This window comes from Ziziphus jujuba, chromosome 8 (genome assembly GCF_031755915.1).
Source record: "Ziziphus jujuba cultivar Dongzao chromosome 8, ASM3175591v1".
NCBI classification, from domain to species: Eukaryota; Viridiplantae; Streptophyta; class Magnoliopsida; order Rosales; family Rhamnaceae; genus Ziziphus; species Ziziphus jujuba.
Genome location: NC_083386.1, coordinates 22935862 through 22953497, shown reverse-complemented (window position 1 = coordinate 22953497; position 17636 = coordinate 22935862). Strand labels below are relative to the sequence as shown.

Sequence of the window (17636 nt, the reverse complement as noted above, 5' to 3'; positions counted from 1 at the left end):
ATAATTGGGCATATTCTAGAGGTTAATATTGATGATGTTGTTGTGAAATCGGATGTCATGAAAGATCATGTGGCTGATTTGAGAAAGGCATTCGAGCGGATGAGAAAACACAAGTTGAAGATGAAACCCCTGAAGTCTGCATTTGGTGTTTCTGCAGGTAACTTTCTAGGCTTTTTAGTCCATTAAAGAGGTATTGAGGTTGACAAAAATAAAGCTCGGGCAATTTTGGAAGCCAAACCACCATGAAATAAAAAGGAGCTGCAAAGTCTTATTAGAAAGATCAACTTCCTTAGAAGATTCATCTCTAATACATCTAGAAAAATTCAACATTTTCAGAGTTACTAAAATTGAAGAATGAAGAGGAATTTGAATAGGAAAGTCATCATTAGGAGGCATTCGATCGAATAAAAGAATACCTGGTAAAACCACCAATCATTACGCCTCCTCGAAAAAATCAGCTGCTTAAACTCTATATTTCGGTCACAAAAAATTCCATTGGCTTTCTGTTGGCTCAAGATAATGAATTTGGAAAAGAGCAGGCTGTATATTACTTAAGTAGAATTCTCACGCCAAATGAGTTAAAGTATTCTCCTATAGAGAACTTATACTTGGTGTTGTATTTTGCAGCAACAAAGTTACGACATTATATGTTATCGACTGTTGTGTTTATTATTTCTCAAACCGACTTAATCAGGTACATGCTGTCAAAACCCATTCTCAGAGGGTGGATTGGAAAGTGGACAATAGCATTGTCAGAATTTACATTTAAGTACATGTCCCAAAAAGCAGTGAAAGGACAAGCTTTGGCAGACTTTCTGGCCGACCATCCGTGTTTGGAGGTGGAGGGTGAAATGGATCCAGTAGAGATAGCTTCAATTTCCTTTACACCTTGAAAATTGAGTTTTGAATGGTTAAGGACGCATACTTTAATAGGGGTGGGAATTGTAATTGAATTTCCTAAAGGACGAAAGACACAATTTTCATTCCAACTCGCCTTTGAATGTTCAAATAATCAGTCGAGTGTGAAGCTTTAATCATCGGCTTGGAAATTTTGAAGGAACTGAGAGCATCTACAGTTGAAATAATTGGCGACTCAATGCTGGCCCTGAAAAATTTGACGGGTGAATACAATTGTCATAGCTTGGCTTTATCTAAATATTACAAGGTGGAAAATAAACTTATATAAAGTTTTGATGATGTAATCCTTCAACATGTTCCAAGGGAATTGAATTTTGAGGCCAACGAGATGGTCCAGATAGCATCAAGAGTACATATTTCGGCCGAGTTGACAAAGAAGGTCATAGGTATTTGGAAGAGGAATCTCTCAATGTTGAAGGAAAAATTCACGACGGGAGATATTTTTTGTGTAGAAATAGATGAAAATGACTGGAGATTTCCGTTGGTAAAGTACTTGGAGAATCCGAATGGAAAGAATGATAGAAAGACTCGCCTAAGAGTAGTTTAATGCGTCTTATTTGACAAGCAATTATCTAAGAAAGGCCAAGACGACTTACTTTTGAAATGCTTAGGCAAACATGAAGTAATGTTAGTAATGGCTGAGGTGCATGAAGGTATCTGCGGTGCGTATCAAGCAGGAACAAAAATGAGATGGTTGATAAGAAGACATGGCTATTATTGGCCGACTATCCTATTTGACAGCATTAATTATGCCAGAGGCTGTATGGCTTGTCAGCGTCATGGTCCAATACAGCACATCCCAGCCATACTACTGAACCCGATAGTCAAGCCTTGGCTGTTTCGAGGTTGGGTTATGGATTTGATTGGAAAAGTATACCCTCCATCGAGTAAGCAGCATACGTTCATCATCGTTTCCTCCAATTACTTCACTAAGTGGGTCGAGGCACGACCGATGAAAACAGTGAACCAAGCCGATGTGATTTAGTTCATCAAAGAAGATATAATTCACAGATTCGGCATACCAGAATCTATTACTGTCGATCGCGAAACAATATTCACTTGTGAAGTAGTTGAAACATTCGCCAAAAGGTATGGGATCAGGCTCACTCATTCAACCCTATATTTTGCTCAGGCCAATGGTCAAGCCGAGGTAACAAATAATGTCCTAAAAGGCATCTTGGAGAAAATGGTAGATGATAATCCGAGGGATTGGCACAACTTACTATCCGAGAATTTGTGGGCTTATCAGACATCAAAGAGATCTGGTATTGGAACTACACCTTTCGCATTAACATATGGGCACAATGCTATTCTACTCATGGAAGTAACTATGAAATCTCTATGGATTGCCCAGTAACACAACCTTACTCCAGTCGAATACAGTCAAGCCATACTGCAGGAGATAGAAGAATTGGACGAAGTGAGATTGGCTACACTAGATTATCTCCAAGTACAAAAGAAGGCTATGAAAAGCACATATAATAAGAGAGTGCGATTCAAGGACTTCGGCAAAAGGGACTTAGTGTGGAAAGCAATCCTACCAATCAGTTCCAAATATCCAAAATATGGCAAATGTCTCCTACCTGGGAAGGGTTGTTCACTGTCACCAAAATATTATGGAAGGGAGCGTATCAACTTCAGGACATGGATGGTACAAAGCATTCCAACCCGATCAATGGCCGCTTCTTAAAGAAATTTTACCCAACTAGTTCATGAAACAATAAAGGCAAAAGAGATTAGTTAGGTGCATTAAACAGGAGATTAAGTCTTATACTCATTATATCATTTGGCATTAATAAAGTTTAAAGCCGTAATTTTCACGGCCATTATTTGTCATTTTTGTATGTGGCTTGGCCGATTTTGGCCGCTCGTAAAATATAATTATTATACGCCGAGTTAAAAGCTCAGGCATATGATGAACTTTCATTGCCAATCTCAAACAAGACTTAATAATTTGGAGAAGATATAATTGTTTGGCCGACAAACGGCTGAGAATAAATTTATCAAGGAGCTATAAAATTCAATGGATGGGTCTAACAAAACAAATAAAACAATATCTAGAAAGGGAAAAAAATAATAAAAGAAAGGCTACTGCTCCCCGAATACATCATAAGATGTTTTTTTGAAAGCTTCCCATAATCCATTACAATGCTGGATAGTTTCTTTAGCTTAAGATCTCCTGTTTCTAGTTGCTTTGATCTTCTCTTTGGTAGTGATAATTTTCTCTTTGACAAAAGCGGCTTGAGTAGACAAGTTCTTGGCATGATTGACCTTTTCCTTGAGACTAGCTTCTGCAGTGGATAGTTTTTCCTTTAACTCCTCGATCTCAATAGCTAGAGCAGCAGCTTCTTGCTTTTTTGTAGAATGGTCAGTATGCAAGGAAGCAAAATTAGCTTGGAGATTAGAAAAAGAAGTGGAAAAATTTTCGGCCTCGTCAATATCCCACTATGCAATAAAAAGGAATCCACATCCTGATGAAAAGTGGAATGGATCTCAGAGGCACGAGAACGAACGCTAGCGTCCAGTAAAGAAGTATTGCTGATGATGCCGAATGACTTGTCTAATTTTTCTCATGCTTCATCTTTAGCTAAGGCCTCAAAACCTCCTTTGAAAAAACTAACAACATAGTCAAAAGCTAATTGGAGTTTTTCAACTTCAGAATTGTTTGCTTCGGTTTGAGTGACAATTAGAGTTTCTACAGCTAGAGTAGGCAACACTGGTCTGAGAAGGTCATCAACATCAAGGAAAATATTCTCTCAAGGTCAAATTTAGCTGGAAAAATGAAAGATTCCTGCAAAATAAAATAACAGATAAAGAAAATTATGTCAACATTTAAGATAACTAGAAGTGTAAGATATATAGGTATATATATACCTTGGATTTTTTCCTGTTGTGACGGAGGGAGGTTTGGGAATAGCAAACAAGGCCAAAGACACCCAAGGCAAAATAAAAGATTCGGCCAAATGAGAAGGAGAGTGTTTGTCCAAAATTTGGCTATTCTATCATGATAAAGAGAAATTTAATGAGTTGACATGTATGAATAATGGAAATAAAATGCCAAAGGTGACATACCTCTATATCAATAACATCACTATGCATGTCATTTGTTGGAGATTGATTGCCATAAGAAGATGGGACGATAGCCTTTTTATCTTCGCGTACCCGGTGTGGTTTTTTCTGCATTTATCGGAAAAGTTAATTTTAATATAAATAACACTAAAACCACATTTATGGTGTTACATGATTTGGGGGATATAGGGTTGTCCCACTTTTTTTGTTTTTTGGAAGTGGTTTCATCTGCAGATGAAGAGGATAAAAGTTGGACGTCAGATGAACAGCCTGCAGGAGTAAAACAATTAGTTCAGGCAAAACTGCATTTGCTGAAGGCTATTTTTTACATAAAAACTCACTAATGTCTAGAGATTGGTTGGGATGTGGAGGTAGAAATGAATCCACAGTTTGCGCAGACTGACCATCGATAGCTTTAGTGGTGGGATTGTGTTTGGAAAAGACATAGATGGCAACATCCTCAACAGGACACCGAAACATAGCATTGACAATCTTGGTCCACCAATCATTGAAGTTCCAAGTGGTATTCGGATTAGAGAAGAAGACACTATACTTGAAAGAATAACTAGATTGCTTGAAGGTAGTATTGTATTTCCTGAATTCATTGATTGAGGAAAAGGATGGATGATCTATGGAACAAAGATTATGGGAACACACCCATGGTACATGAATAGCTTGGCAAAGACAAATTGTCGAGTCACGAGGTTTGGACAGTAAACTTCTACACCGCACTGATTGGATTTGAATTTTCAGCCTAAAGGAAGATCCCGATTAATTAGCATGAAGACTTTGAAGATGGGCGGATGAGTAAAGTCATGTGGGCACCTATGAAACCGTGTACACATATATACATATACAAACAAAAGGAAACAAAAGAGAGAAAGGATGGGATGTTTTGGATCCGAGAGAAAGTTTGTATGGCCTAGTAAAGATACGTGGATACATTTTTACCATGAAGCCATGTGCTTTGGTATGTGTGTGTGTTTTGTGCTTCATGTGAGTATACATGTACCAAAAAAAAAAAAAAAAAAAAAGAGGAAGCATGGGATGTTTTGATATGTTTGTGTGTATATATATATATATATATATACATGGAGCCAAGAGAAAGTTTGTGTGGCTAAACAAAAGACATGTGGATACCTTTCGCCATATACATGTATGGAGCCGTGTGCCTTGGTGAGAATCTTCATGTTTCACATGTTTATATATATATATATATCAAAAAAAGAAAAAAGAAAAGAAAACAAAGCATATGAAACCGTGTGCTTTTATGGATTTTGTCCGAGCTTTACACACACACACACACACACACACACATATATATATATATATATAAACAAGAGGATGTGAACAGATGTGCTGGTGGGAGCATTGCTTTGTGCAGGATGCAGCAGATAAACAAGTCAATATATACACTTGTTCAGCTGATTAGTGAACAGAAGAGTCGGCAGCAAACACAAGAAGCCATGCATGGAGAAGGTCACGGGTGCAGTAAGTGAAGCAAGAGAAGCTGAACTTACCTTTTTGTAGACAGGTTATCTCATCGTTTGGAAGGAAAGGAAGCTCTTTATTAGGAGGCCGTTTCTATGCAGAGGCAATACTTGGGGTGGTATTGGCTGCCATTAATAAAGGTAGAGAAGCTTATCAACAAGAGATACAAAACAAAAAAAATGAAACAAGTGCAACAGGGGTGCGTGTACAATTAGTATGTATAGATTTTGATGATGAAGAAACTTCAAGACTTACCTATGGAGCCGTGGTCTTGCACCAGATGAAATTTGTGTGTGACTTATGGATAGAATGAGGCGGGATGGAGAGAACTTATGCTTGAAGGAGGAATGATGGAGGACCGGCCGTGGATATTGAGATGGGAATTCTATATATTTAATATATATGTCTAGGGTTGTTTTGTCTTCATGAGATATATATGCAGTATAACGAAATTTGAAAAAGATTTGAGGAATTTTTTTAATTGGAAACTTGGGATGGAGGCTTTTGTGAAAGTAAAGTATTCGGGGTTAATAAGAAGGAATTGTTTTACTATGGTAATTTGACGTATTCGGTGGGAGCCATAAGAAAACCAATACACGTCTGGAGGATTAATTTTGGTCATTGCACCGTGTCAAACCATGGTTGGTAAGGAAGGATTTTTTTATATAAATGTGGAAAGTAATATCATGGTTGGTAAAATAAGGCAAAATGTGGCTAATGGATGCAGGAGTTATGTTCATGATTGGAAAGTCGAATGGCCATCAATATTATTATTTTGAGATTGTATGGCTAGCTAGGATTTGGAAGTCATATATACATTAATTCTTGGTTTGGCTTGGAGATAAGAAACCGTGTAAGGTTGGTATATAATATCCATGTATATTTGTTTACCAACTTTGGGAAAGAAAGTTGATGCTATTAAATGCATAGCATATTCTCTTTAAGAGATTAGAATGGGAAGCTTCGTAAGAGCTCATTGAAAGGTATTTTTTGCCTTTGAAATAGGAAAGCATTATTTGTCATAGATATATTTCGGCCTATAATCTTGGTGCTGAGAGGGAATTGCAACGTGGAATGTCAAATGTTTCTTTTTCTTTTCATATATAATCTCTTCAATATATTCTTTGTTAAAGGGATTAATTGAGGTGGGCATTGGATGATATTATATTTTTGATTCTTCACTTGTCAGTAAGGATATTCATTAGTAGATTTGGCAACTTTTGGAGAAGATTGAATGGAATTCGGATGGATTTTGTTTTGTATGGCTAAGGTGAAGTTTTGGTTACTCGTGATATGCAAGATGGACTGCCAAGATTGGAGAGCATGGGTTTGACAATTTTAGAAGCAACGTAGGACTTTCTTGTTTAATGAAATATTGAGCATAGTAATTTAGCACATGACTTGAGCAAAGGAATTGGTATGGGGATGCTGTGTGGGATTCTTGTGCTAAGAAACATAGTCATGCAATTAAATAGCAAAATGCTATAGATGATTTTTGGCAAGACAATGTGGTCAGCATGCATTAAAGTTAAAAGATCGAGGCCGGAGAGCTAGTTCAATATTGCTTTGCAATTTTTACGTTCCACTTCAAACTCACAAAGCAAGGGGGGCAAATGTTTGGGCCATATTATTAATTTTCCAAATTAATATTTTAATATATTGAAATATTATTATTGGGAGATTAATTAAGAAGCTTTAATCCCACATCCATTGGAGATTAAGTGGTCATGTAATTGTCACATGTAGAAATTGAAATTTTGAAGTTGGAATGTTGAAAAAAAGAAGAAAAACTCCCACATCGGAAGCACGTGAAGCACCACAAAGTTCTCTACATATATAAATAGGAGCTTTATTGGCTTTGAGAAGGACCTCTACATACATTCACGAACGACTACAAGAATATAGACTAATTAATTTATTCTCTTTAGAATTTACTTTCTCTAGTTTATTGTTCTTAGTTGTTTTCTAGTTGAAATTTTATTTTTAAAAGTCCTTTAATCATTAAGGCAATCAGACCTTATAATATTATTTTTATTTTCCAATAATCAATACAATCGTCAGAGGAATTTGTGCATATTTTTCTTTTATTTTTTTTTTAACTTTTATAGGTTTGAAATGGTACGCTCGCAAATTTAGAAGACAACATATTGTTAAAAATTTTCTGACTTTGTTTCAACACCTATACAATGCATGCAAGCAATTTGCATGCGATCCAAAACAACTTGATCTTTGTTTTTATAGTGTTCGTGATGAATGCTTGCTACGTGTATTTTAGTTATGTTGCTAATACAAATGATGAATTCTACGGATCAATGGCATCTCCAATGCCTTTAGGTATTACTACATTTCATTGGCTACATGTGAAATATAGACATTCATTCATAATAAAATAAAAAATAAAAAATAAAACTCCAATGGCTCCAAAATAATATTTATCAGGAATATAATTTTTTTTTACAAGGAAAAATATAAATATATAAGTATTATGAATTATTATATTTTATTTAAGAAAAAAGATAAAATATATATATTATTAATTATTTGGGATTTAAATAGAATTATTAGAGATTTATTTTAGAATTGAATGTCTATCGAATAATGTCTATCGAATTGAATGTCTCCCATTGGAACCCTCTCCCCTCGATCTACAAAACCCCCAAAAATCTCAGCCATCAGCTACCAGACGCGCCGCCGCCGGCGACGGTTGCCGGTGACCGCTACGGCTCGCCGGAAATCACTGTTCCGGCGAGTACCCAGTTGCACTGCCGGTCCCTCTCCACTAATTCCGACCTCCTGAATCCAAATCCGGTGTCTTTTTCCTCCAATTAGCGACGGCTTGGGAGAATCGAAGAGTTGAATCCCGAAAGCTTTCCGGTGAGATTCCGGCCACCTCGGGTCCGATCTCCGGGAAGTAAGACCGGATCCGTGATCCTCATCACTCAAGCTTCGATTTGGTATATTACTCGCCAATTTTAGTTGTCGTTTGTGTTAGCTCCCCGGGTACCCATTTGGGAGTTACCCGATTAAAATATTAATATATTTGGTTGGTGTACTGTGAATGTTTTAGGTGCACGTGGGGGTAGTGGAGTTAATCCTGCGGAGGATTTTAGCTGATATACGTGCTTAAGGTGAGTGACCCACCTTTAAAAATATTTTGGGGCAATTAATTATATTTAATTGGTGTTTAATTGATATTTGGAATTATGCTCATGTCGTGCAATTTAATTATAATTGTGGAAAATTATTATTTTATTGTGATTTAATTTTATTTATTACGCATGAGCAAGGTATTTTCGGTAATAAATCGTATGTGGTTTTAATATTATTTTTGGGCATAATTGATTTAAATATTTTAAGGAAATTATTTCTTTAATTGGTGGTTTAAATTTTATAATTATGCCAATGGAATATTATTTGATGGATTTTGTGATTCGAGAAAAATTATTTTTATATTGTTATCGATGGTTTCGTACCGGGTATGTTAAAGGAAAATATGTGGGATGGTAAATTTGAAAACTGATATATTTCTGAGGTGATTTTGGAAAATCGGTACGGTTATGATTAATTTAATAATTATTTTAGATGCACTCATATAGTATTGATGTTCCGGTGTATATGTAGTTAGCGCGCAAGTTATTATATCTCCCGTGAGTTGCCATTGGACCGAGGGCAAGCAAGTTTGATATTGGCCACAGCCGCTCCCCTCCTTGGCCGGGATGACGGTTTCAGCAGCGGTACTGTCGGGACGCCGAAGTGCCGTATGCAAGTTTCTCTCTTTAATCTCCCGCCAGTCAGTGCTCGGGACGCTGGGTATTGGAGGGTATTACTAGTATATGGTGTGGTGCATCAAGTATAAATTTTCAGATAGAAATTTCAAACCCCAAAGTGTTCAAAATTATTTATCATATTTTATTACGTTTTATTTATATTTGGGGTATTTATTTATGGTTTATCAAATCATTTGATCCCTTGGTTTTCGAAAAATACGAATGTCGGGTTTTGTGAAAATGTTTTAAAAAGGAAACATTTCCAACGAAGTGAATAGTAAAGGTTTTGAGAGAAATTATTACTTTCAATTGTTTATTATTTATTTATTTATTTAATTGTCGGTATTAAATTAAATTCCCTTATTTGTTATATAATTAATATTAAAAGTGTTCAGTAGATAGGGTCACTCACTGAAATGATTAGCATCTCACGTTTTTAAATTCTGTTCCCTTAGGTGTAAGGGGTGGTAGACGTTCTTCCAGAGCGAACCAAATCTCCGCCGCTATCGTAGTTCGAGAAGTACCTTTGTATTCGTTCATTTCAATTGTATTACTTCTTTCATCATTGTTGTATTCTCTGTTTAATAGTACTTCATGAAGCTCTGTATACTGTTCTGGACACTTATGTATTATTTATGCACTGGATTACTGTTATTCCTGTGAAATGCTGTAAAATTGTAGAATCAATTTGTAGTATGTGGGAGGAATAAGGGGATGAATATAGAAGTGTGTTTTCAGTGCAGGAAATTTGTGGTAAGTCCAATCCTTAGGGGAGGTTCTGTCGGATTTTCCATTGGAGGGTCCGGTAGGGTTTCCCTGGGATCAGGGCTTGTCTAGGATTCCGGTGAGGAATTTTGTACGGATCCTGACACGCACATTAACTCTATTAGGATGTCCTGATGGGAAAATTGCTTGTCAATTATATATCAATGGCATGCATCAATTATTTCCAATCGAAGCTATCTTTTCCATTATATTTTACTCAAGTTGAAAAATAACCACGCAGAACATCAATTCACACTCACTTCCAATAAAATAGTTGATTCCAAATCAAAGGCAAATCAACTAGGTTCTTCAAAATCTCAAAGAATTAGAACTGTGATCTCTAAAATATCCTATGGACCTTATTCAGGTCCTTCACTTGCTCCATAATATTTATTATTCCAAAATTACAGTATCGGCCTTACTATTTATAATAATAATAAGTATATATTGGAAAATAGGTCATCCAAACAAATACCCTAATAATGTTAACCACCACTAGTTGAATCAAAATGAAACAAATTGACATTCCATGGTCTGAATTTTAACATTTTAAATTTAAAGGTTGAAAACTTGCAATTTTTTCAAACTATAGGACATTGAAGTGTAATAAACTTCTAAAAAGAAATTATCCTTGGCCAATTTAAAAGATGTCAAAAATGATATTTTTTTGAATAGAATAATAATAACAATAACTTGAAATAATAATCATTGAGGAAACCTTTTTAACAATCAAATATGTGCTTTCAGACGTGTGAGAAATCCTCTATAAGCCATTATAATTAATGACTAATTTAACAAGTTTTATAATAATAATAATAATGATAAGTTCGGTTAATTTATGAAGTATACCATAAGCTAAGAAATTGGGTTGCAGAACATAAGAATTTAACACATGTGAACATGGTTAAAACATGACAAGTTGAGGGATACAAAATTACAGGCCAAACATGTGAGTAAAATAATCCTCAAATCTAGTCAGCTATATATATGTGTTTACAAGCTGCTGGTTAGAGAAAAAAGAAGAAGAGGAGATTTCCAGGTTCCAAAACGACAACACTTTGCTGCCACATCAGTTAATAAAGGGCAGAAAGGTTATTTCACAGCTTGTTTGTCTCGGACAGCTTCACAGCTTGCTTGTTTCGGATGTTGGAGCTGCTTATTTCACAGCTTGCTTGCCTCGGACGTTGGAGCTGCTGGGGATTAATTGAATGCACCGTTTTCTTGTCTCGGATAAATAGATGGGCATTTTTCTGGTCTTATTTTATATATATATATATATATATATATATATATATATATATATCAGATATAGAAGGAAAACAGGGTGTGAAAACAGAGAGAAAATTGCAGACCCGTGTAAGCTTTGTGCAAGAAGAATCCTTTTGAGTTTTGACAGCCATTCTTTCTTGTTTTTCTTTGTATTCTCAACGTGGATTTGAGAGAGATCTTTGTGGAGATCGAAGAGTGAATGGGTGTATTGGGTTCTTGGGTTTTGGTTTTGGGAATTCTTGTGTGAATCCTTCATTAAAGAATCTGTAACAGCTTGTAGACACTACATTTATATAGTGCAGAAAGCTCAACACCTGAGCAACGAGGACGTAGGTCGTTTTTGGCCGAACCTCGGTAAATTTTTTGTGTTCTTGTTAGTATTTTTCATTCTGAAATTAGTTCTAGAATTCTACAACAAAACATAACTAGAGGAACGTTAAAACGGTGCGCTTTATCCTCTTATTAACACAACGTGCCAAGATCATACTCCCAGTATATTTATTTATCAATGTCACACAATAATAAACAAAAATAAATAAGTAAAAAACAATAATAATCATTGAGAACAGCACTTTAACAAGTAAATCTGTGCTTGAGATGTGTAAGAAATCCTCTGGAAGCCATTATAAGTTTGCTAACGAGCTTGGCTATCAATGGGGACAAAGACGGCAAAGCTGAAGAAAATGCAGTGAGGAAGACTTTCAAGCTGTTAGGTGCCATGGAAGTAATTGCAATGTTGTATGTAAAATAGAGAGCCAAAACACAGGCTCGAAACTCCCACAGGAATGGGAAATTGCTTATGAGCACGGTGATCATATAAATAGAAACTGAGAATCCAATGGAGTTAAAAACCATGAATAGTAAATAATTTACTGGATGATATGAACCCATAATGGACCTTCCTGCTTCATATGAAGGATTCCTTGGACCCCCATTTGACTCTGTGTCCTGCCAAACACCTCCTGGAGGGTTAAGTCCTGCTTGAAATGTTGCTGTTGTTACTAATACCGCTATTACTAACAGCGCTGTTCGAGCATCGCTTGGCGAATCTCTGCCCCTCTTGAACTTGAAGTAGTTCACCAAATTGTCTGCACAGAGATCTGATGTGGTTGGACCATTTGCTGCTGATGGGGTTTGAATATTGTTATTAGTGATTTCATATGGAGGTGTAGTTGAGAGGCTCATGATCATATCTCTTGCTCTCCTAGCTCCTGCATTGCGAAGGATCTCTTCGATTTCTCTGTCTCCGGCTTCGCTTGCGAAAATTAGTAGAACGTCAAGTGCTGTTAGACCACTCTTGTTTACAGCATTTACTTCCAATGGCAATGGATTAGTTCCAGGATTGCTGATTAACCATTCTAAAACCTGTGAAAATGTTATTTTTCAATAATACAATTGGGGAATATAATATTAATTTAGACCAGTAGTATGATAATGATCATGATCATCTTTTGTCTGTCATAACCTATTGTTCTGTCATTTGGCAAATTTTAATTGGCAAGAACAGTGCATTGATTGATTTTTCTGTCTGTTTTTGACTTTGTCGTAGCCTAAGGACATTCTTTTTTTTTTGGGGGGGGGGGGGGGGGATAATAAATAAATAAATCTTTTTCTAGTTCAGTTGGAAGTTGACCAAATTTGTTGATAGCCTCAATATTATTAATTTTATTACTATAAGTTTGCTAGCAATATAAAAATAATTCAGTCATCATCATTCTATAACTTAATTGGACCGTCCTTGTCTAAAGTACAAATAATTTAGAAACAGGTAAAAGTTGAATTGCCAAATAGTTTTCTTGATCTACACGAAACAAAATGCATTCCTCAGATATAGTCTTTAATTAGTTAGTTCAATCTCTGACATGTTCAAAAAAATTAAAAATAAATGAGAAGTAATAAGATTTTCCTTGCCTGGCGTTGTTTTCTCCATGTAGCAAGGTGAAGAATTGAATTGCCATGTTCATCTTTCATATCTAAGATCTCATCCTTCTTCATTTCTCTGACCCATGTCACCATGAAATTGATTGCCTGGAATTGGCAGTTCTTAACAGCAAGATGCAAAGCAGTTTCATTTTGCACTGTCACATCTTCAATGCTCTTTGGACAAGCTAATAGCATTTCTTGAATCGTGTCTACCTTCCCTCTGCTAGCTGCATAATGAAGAGCTGTCCATCTATTTCTTCCTTCTAACCGGCAGAGTTTCTGGTCAACTTTCATAAACTCTCTCACTGTGTCCATATTACCAATAGCAGCTGCTATATGGATGGGGCTAAAACCATCTTGATTAACTTGTTTGGCGAAATCCGGTCTCAATCTTATAATCTCCTTAACAAACTCAACATGTCCGGCGGTGGAAGCAATGTCTAAGGGATTGAAGCCTTGTGAAGAAAGTTCAATTGTGTGAAGTATGAAGGGATTCTCAGCAAGCAGTTCGTGCAAAATTTGGATATTTCCAGTTTGAGCAGCCTCGAATAGCCTGTTATCCATTTTTATTGGGATAATTTCAGATCTTTTCACATAAAATGTGGTTGACCTCTATTATCATATGTAATTAATGAGAATTTGGATTCATATATTGGAACATGATCAGGAAAGTCTTCCTGTTTTTGAATATGTCAACAATAATTAATCAACTACAAGGCTTTCCAAGACAAGTACGCAACTAATTAAATATCATATTGTTCATTTGTTAATTGAAATAGAATACTTCACAGAATATTAAATATGTTAATAATTTCGATACTGTTCAAACAGCCAAATACAAGGCATAAACACTGATATCCAATATACATATACACACAAACATGGACACATAAACATACACACTACTTCAGGTAATTTAATACTTCTGCTTTAGAATAGTTTTTTCCTGATGGTCCTTAAAAGTAGCCTAACCAACCTAATTATCAATGGCATGGCACATGGCAAAGCTGATGAAAATACAGCAAGGAAACTAGGAAGCTATTTAAGCTTTCTGGTGCCATGAAAGTAATTCCAGTGTTATGAGGATGCTGATAACGAAAAGAGACACTGAGAACCCAATACAGTTTGGAACCATTATCATGAGATATGCAATTGAACTATAAGATCCCATAATGGACCTCCCTGCTAAATGTGCTGGTTTTTACGGAGCCCCAGTTAAGTCTGTGTCCTGCCAAACACCGCCTGGAGGGTTGAGTCCGGCTTGAAATGTCGCTGTTGCCACCAATACTGCTATAACTAGAAGTGCAGTTCGAGCATCGCTTGGAGAATCTCTGCCCCTTCTGAACATGAAGTACTTCACCAAATCACCTGAGAAAAAATTTGATATTCTCCAGCCATCATTTACCGCGGTTCGATTGTCAGCAACAGTGACAGGTACAGCAGGGTGAGCTGTATCATTTGCTCTCCTACCTCCAGCATGCCTTAGGATGTCCTCAATTTCTCTATCTCCTGCTTCACTTGGGAATATGAGTAGAATATCAAGAGCAGTCAGACCGCTCTGGTTTACAGCATTTACGAATCCATCTCTTGCGTTAGCTGCAGTATTGCCAAGTACCCATTCTATAACCTGTCACATTTTTTATTTTTTAAACTTTTTTGAAACAAAAATAAAGAACCTAGTTTTCACAACCAGTCCAAGAATAGTAAAAAAATTTGTTGAAAAAAAATCAGATTATACCTGCCTGGCGGTGTTTTCTCCATGTTGCAAGGTGAAGAATTGAATTTCCAAGTTCATCCTTCATGTTCAAAATCTCATCCTTTCTCATTCCTGTGATCCAATTGATCATGAAATGAATTGCTTTAAATTGGCTGTTCTTAACTGCAAGGTGCAAAGCAGTTTCTTCGTGCACATTCACATCTTCAATACTTTCAGGACAAGCTAATAGCATTTCTCTAATGATGTCTTCCCTCCCTCTGCTTGCTGCATAATGAAGAGCTGTCCATTCGTTCCTTCCTTCTAATCTGCAGAGTTCTCGGTCAACTTTCAGCAGCTCCTTCACAATCTCCAAATGGCCGATAGCAGAAGCCAAGTGAATGGGGCTAAAACCATCCTGATTTACTTCTTTGGCAAAACCTGGTTTCAACCTTATCATCTCCTTAACAAATTCAACATGGCCTGCTGTAGAAGCAATGTGTAACCAAATATTCAGGTTCTTTTTCTACTGAATTCCAAACTCTCAGAATATAAGTCTGTTTAACCAAATATTCATATGAGCTATGAGAGTTTAGGAAATTTACGGGAAGAACCTGAAAGGCTTTTTATTTCTAATATAATTAAACTTAATCAGTAGGCTAGCTTTCTGCTGGAGAAATTAACATTCTTAGAATTCAACGCTAAACCATTTATTAATTGAATAACTTATAAATCAATATATTATATGTAACTAGATATTTTTTATTTTGCCTTCCCTTATATTATGATTCCAGTTTTGTTTATTCTTATTTAATAAAAAATTTGATAGGCTTACATTGCATGATTATTTCACTAAATGAGGATCGAAGATGTTATTTTATAAAAAAACATTATTTATTACAGGCTGACTAACATATATAGTTATATTGAAAACATTATAAACATTAATATTATAATATTCAAAAATAATTATAAAGTCACTTTTGAACTCAAAAAAAAGAAAGAAAAGAAATAGTACTATCTGAAATCAAAATGTTTGAGGCAGAGACTTTGTATTATTGGATGTTAGAATTTTAGTTTAATATTACATTTTTTTCAAAGAAGAAATAAAAGATAAAGGGAATAATTTTTGCATCCTCAATTACTTAAAGTGGCTCTGTGCTTCTGATATATGACAAGTCCCTAACCATCTTTACAAGTAGCCTAATCAGCCAGGCTATCCATGGCATTATAGCTGGTAAAACAGACAAAACCAAAACGAGGAATAGCTCAATGCCCTTTGGCGCAATGAAGATCATTGCAATATCGTATGTACTGTAGATTGCACCAACACAGATTTGAAATTTCAACTGCATTGGAAAGTTGCTTATGAGGACATAAATCATGTAAAGTGACACTGAAAACCGAATGGAATTGAAAACCACAAAACCAAGAAATAGTTTTGAACTGTAAGAACCCAAAATGGACTTTCCTGCCAAATATACCGCTGCTGATTGAGTTGTGGCAATCCCATTTAAGTCTTTGTCCTGCCAAATACTTCCTGGAGGGTTAAGTCCAACTTGAAATGTTGCTGTTGTTACTAATACTGCTATAGCTAATAGTGCATTACGAGCATTGCTTGTTCAATCTCTGCACTTGAAGTAATCTTCCAATTTTTTTAGATGGAAATCTGATTGTTTATTGGATCATTTACTTGGTTTCAATTATTTTCAGGTTCTAATGGAGTTGGAGGTACAGCAGGGAGATCTATATCATTTGCTCTCTTACCTCCTGTGTTTTGAAGGATCTCCTCGATTTCTCTATCCCTGCTTCACTTGGGAAACTGAGCAGAACATCAAGTGCTGTCAGACCACTCTGGTTAACAGCATTTACTAAGAACCAGTTCGATGCATTAGTTTTTGTACCAACTAAGAATTCTACAATCTGCAGTGAGATTAAATATACTAACAATTTTCATTACTGTTTAATGAGTGAAATAACAAGACAATAATGTATTCAGTTTCTCATTACCTCAATAGAATCACCATCCTGTCATTGTAAACATTGTCAAGCATAAGAAAACATCAACGGATAAGACAGAAGAAGAAAAGGAAGAACCTGGCGGTCTTTTTACCATATTGCTAGGTGAAAATTGAATTTCCAAGTTCATCTTTCATATTAAGCATCTCATCCATCTTCATTTCTCTGATCTATTTCACCAAGAAATTGACTGCATCAAATTGGCTGCTCTTAATAGCAAGACGCAAAGCGGTTTCTTTCTGAACATTCACAACTTTGGTACTCTCTGGACAAGCTACCACCATTTCTCTTATGATTTCTACCCTGCCTCTGCTTGCTGCATAATGAAGAGGCGTCCATCTATTTCTTCCCTCTAACTGGCAAAGTTTTCTGTCACGTTTTAGCAGCTCCTTCACCACCTTCAAGTTCCGAATGGCAGAAGCGAAGTGGAGGGGACTAAAGCCATGTTGATTAACTTCTTTGGCAAAACTTGGTTTCAAACTTATCGTCTCCTTGACAAAGTTGACATGGCCAGAGGTTGAAGCAATGTGCAAGGGATTGTCTTCTGAAATTAGTGCAGCTGTTTGAAGTATTAAGAGATGTTCTGAAGCAGTTGGTGTAAAAAATTGACATTCCCAGTTTGAGCAGCCTGTGAGAGCCTCACATCCATTCTATTATTCAGATACTTTTAAGATGTTTTCACATAATATGAGGTTGATCAAATACTCATATAGGATAGGTTT

The 17636-nt window shown here is 36.0% G+C and overlaps 3 protein-coding genes across 3 annotated transcripts; all 3 read right to left on the bottom strand.

Annotated features, from left to right (window-relative positions):
- Nucleotides 1-11852: 11852 nt before the first annotated feature.
- LOC107427233 (uncharacterized) lies at nt 11853-12727 on the bottom strand. Its single transcript, XM_060819860.1, has 2 exons — nt 12701-12727; nt 11853-12644 (listed from the first exon to the last, which is right to left on the bottom strand). The coding sequence occupies exons 1-2, from the start codon at nt 12725-12727 to the stop codon at nt 11853-11855; spliced, it is 819 nt and encodes a 272-aa protein (XP_060675843.1).
- A 427-nt stretch (nt 12728-13154) lies between these two features.
- LOC132805087 (ankyrin repeat-containing protein BDA1-like) lies at nt 13155-13797 on the bottom strand. The gene has a single exon (XM_060819859.1). The coding sequence runs from the start codon at nt 13764-13766 to the stop codon at nt 13155-13157; it is 612 nt and encodes a 203-aa protein (XP_060675842.1). The 5' UTR covers nt 13767-13797.
- Nucleotides 13798-14403: 606 nt separating this feature from the next.
- LOC112492881 (uncharacterized) lies at nt 14404-14774 on the bottom strand. The gene is made up of 2 exons (XM_060819858.1): nt 14770-14774; nt 14404-14719 (listed from the first exon to the last, which is right to left on the bottom strand). The coding sequence occupies exons 1-2, from the start codon at nt 14772-14774 to the stop codon at nt 14404-14406; spliced, it is 321 nt and encodes a 106-aa protein (XP_060675841.1).
- Between the last annotated feature and the right edge of the window lie 2862 nt (nt 14775-17636).

Excerpts from the sequence above, each read along its gene's own strand:
- LOC107427233 (XM_060819860.1), bottom strand. The coding sequence starts at position 12,727 with ATGATCATGATCATTATCATACTACTG. Across the intron at positions 12,645-12,700 it reads TGATCATTATCATACTACTG|GTTTTAGAATGGTTAATCAG; the intron begins GTCTAAATTAAT and ends ACATTTTCACAG.
- LOC132805087 (XM_060819859.1), bottom strand. The coding sequence starts at position 13,766 with ATGGATAACAGGCTATTCGAGGCTGCTCAAACTGGAAATATCCAAATT.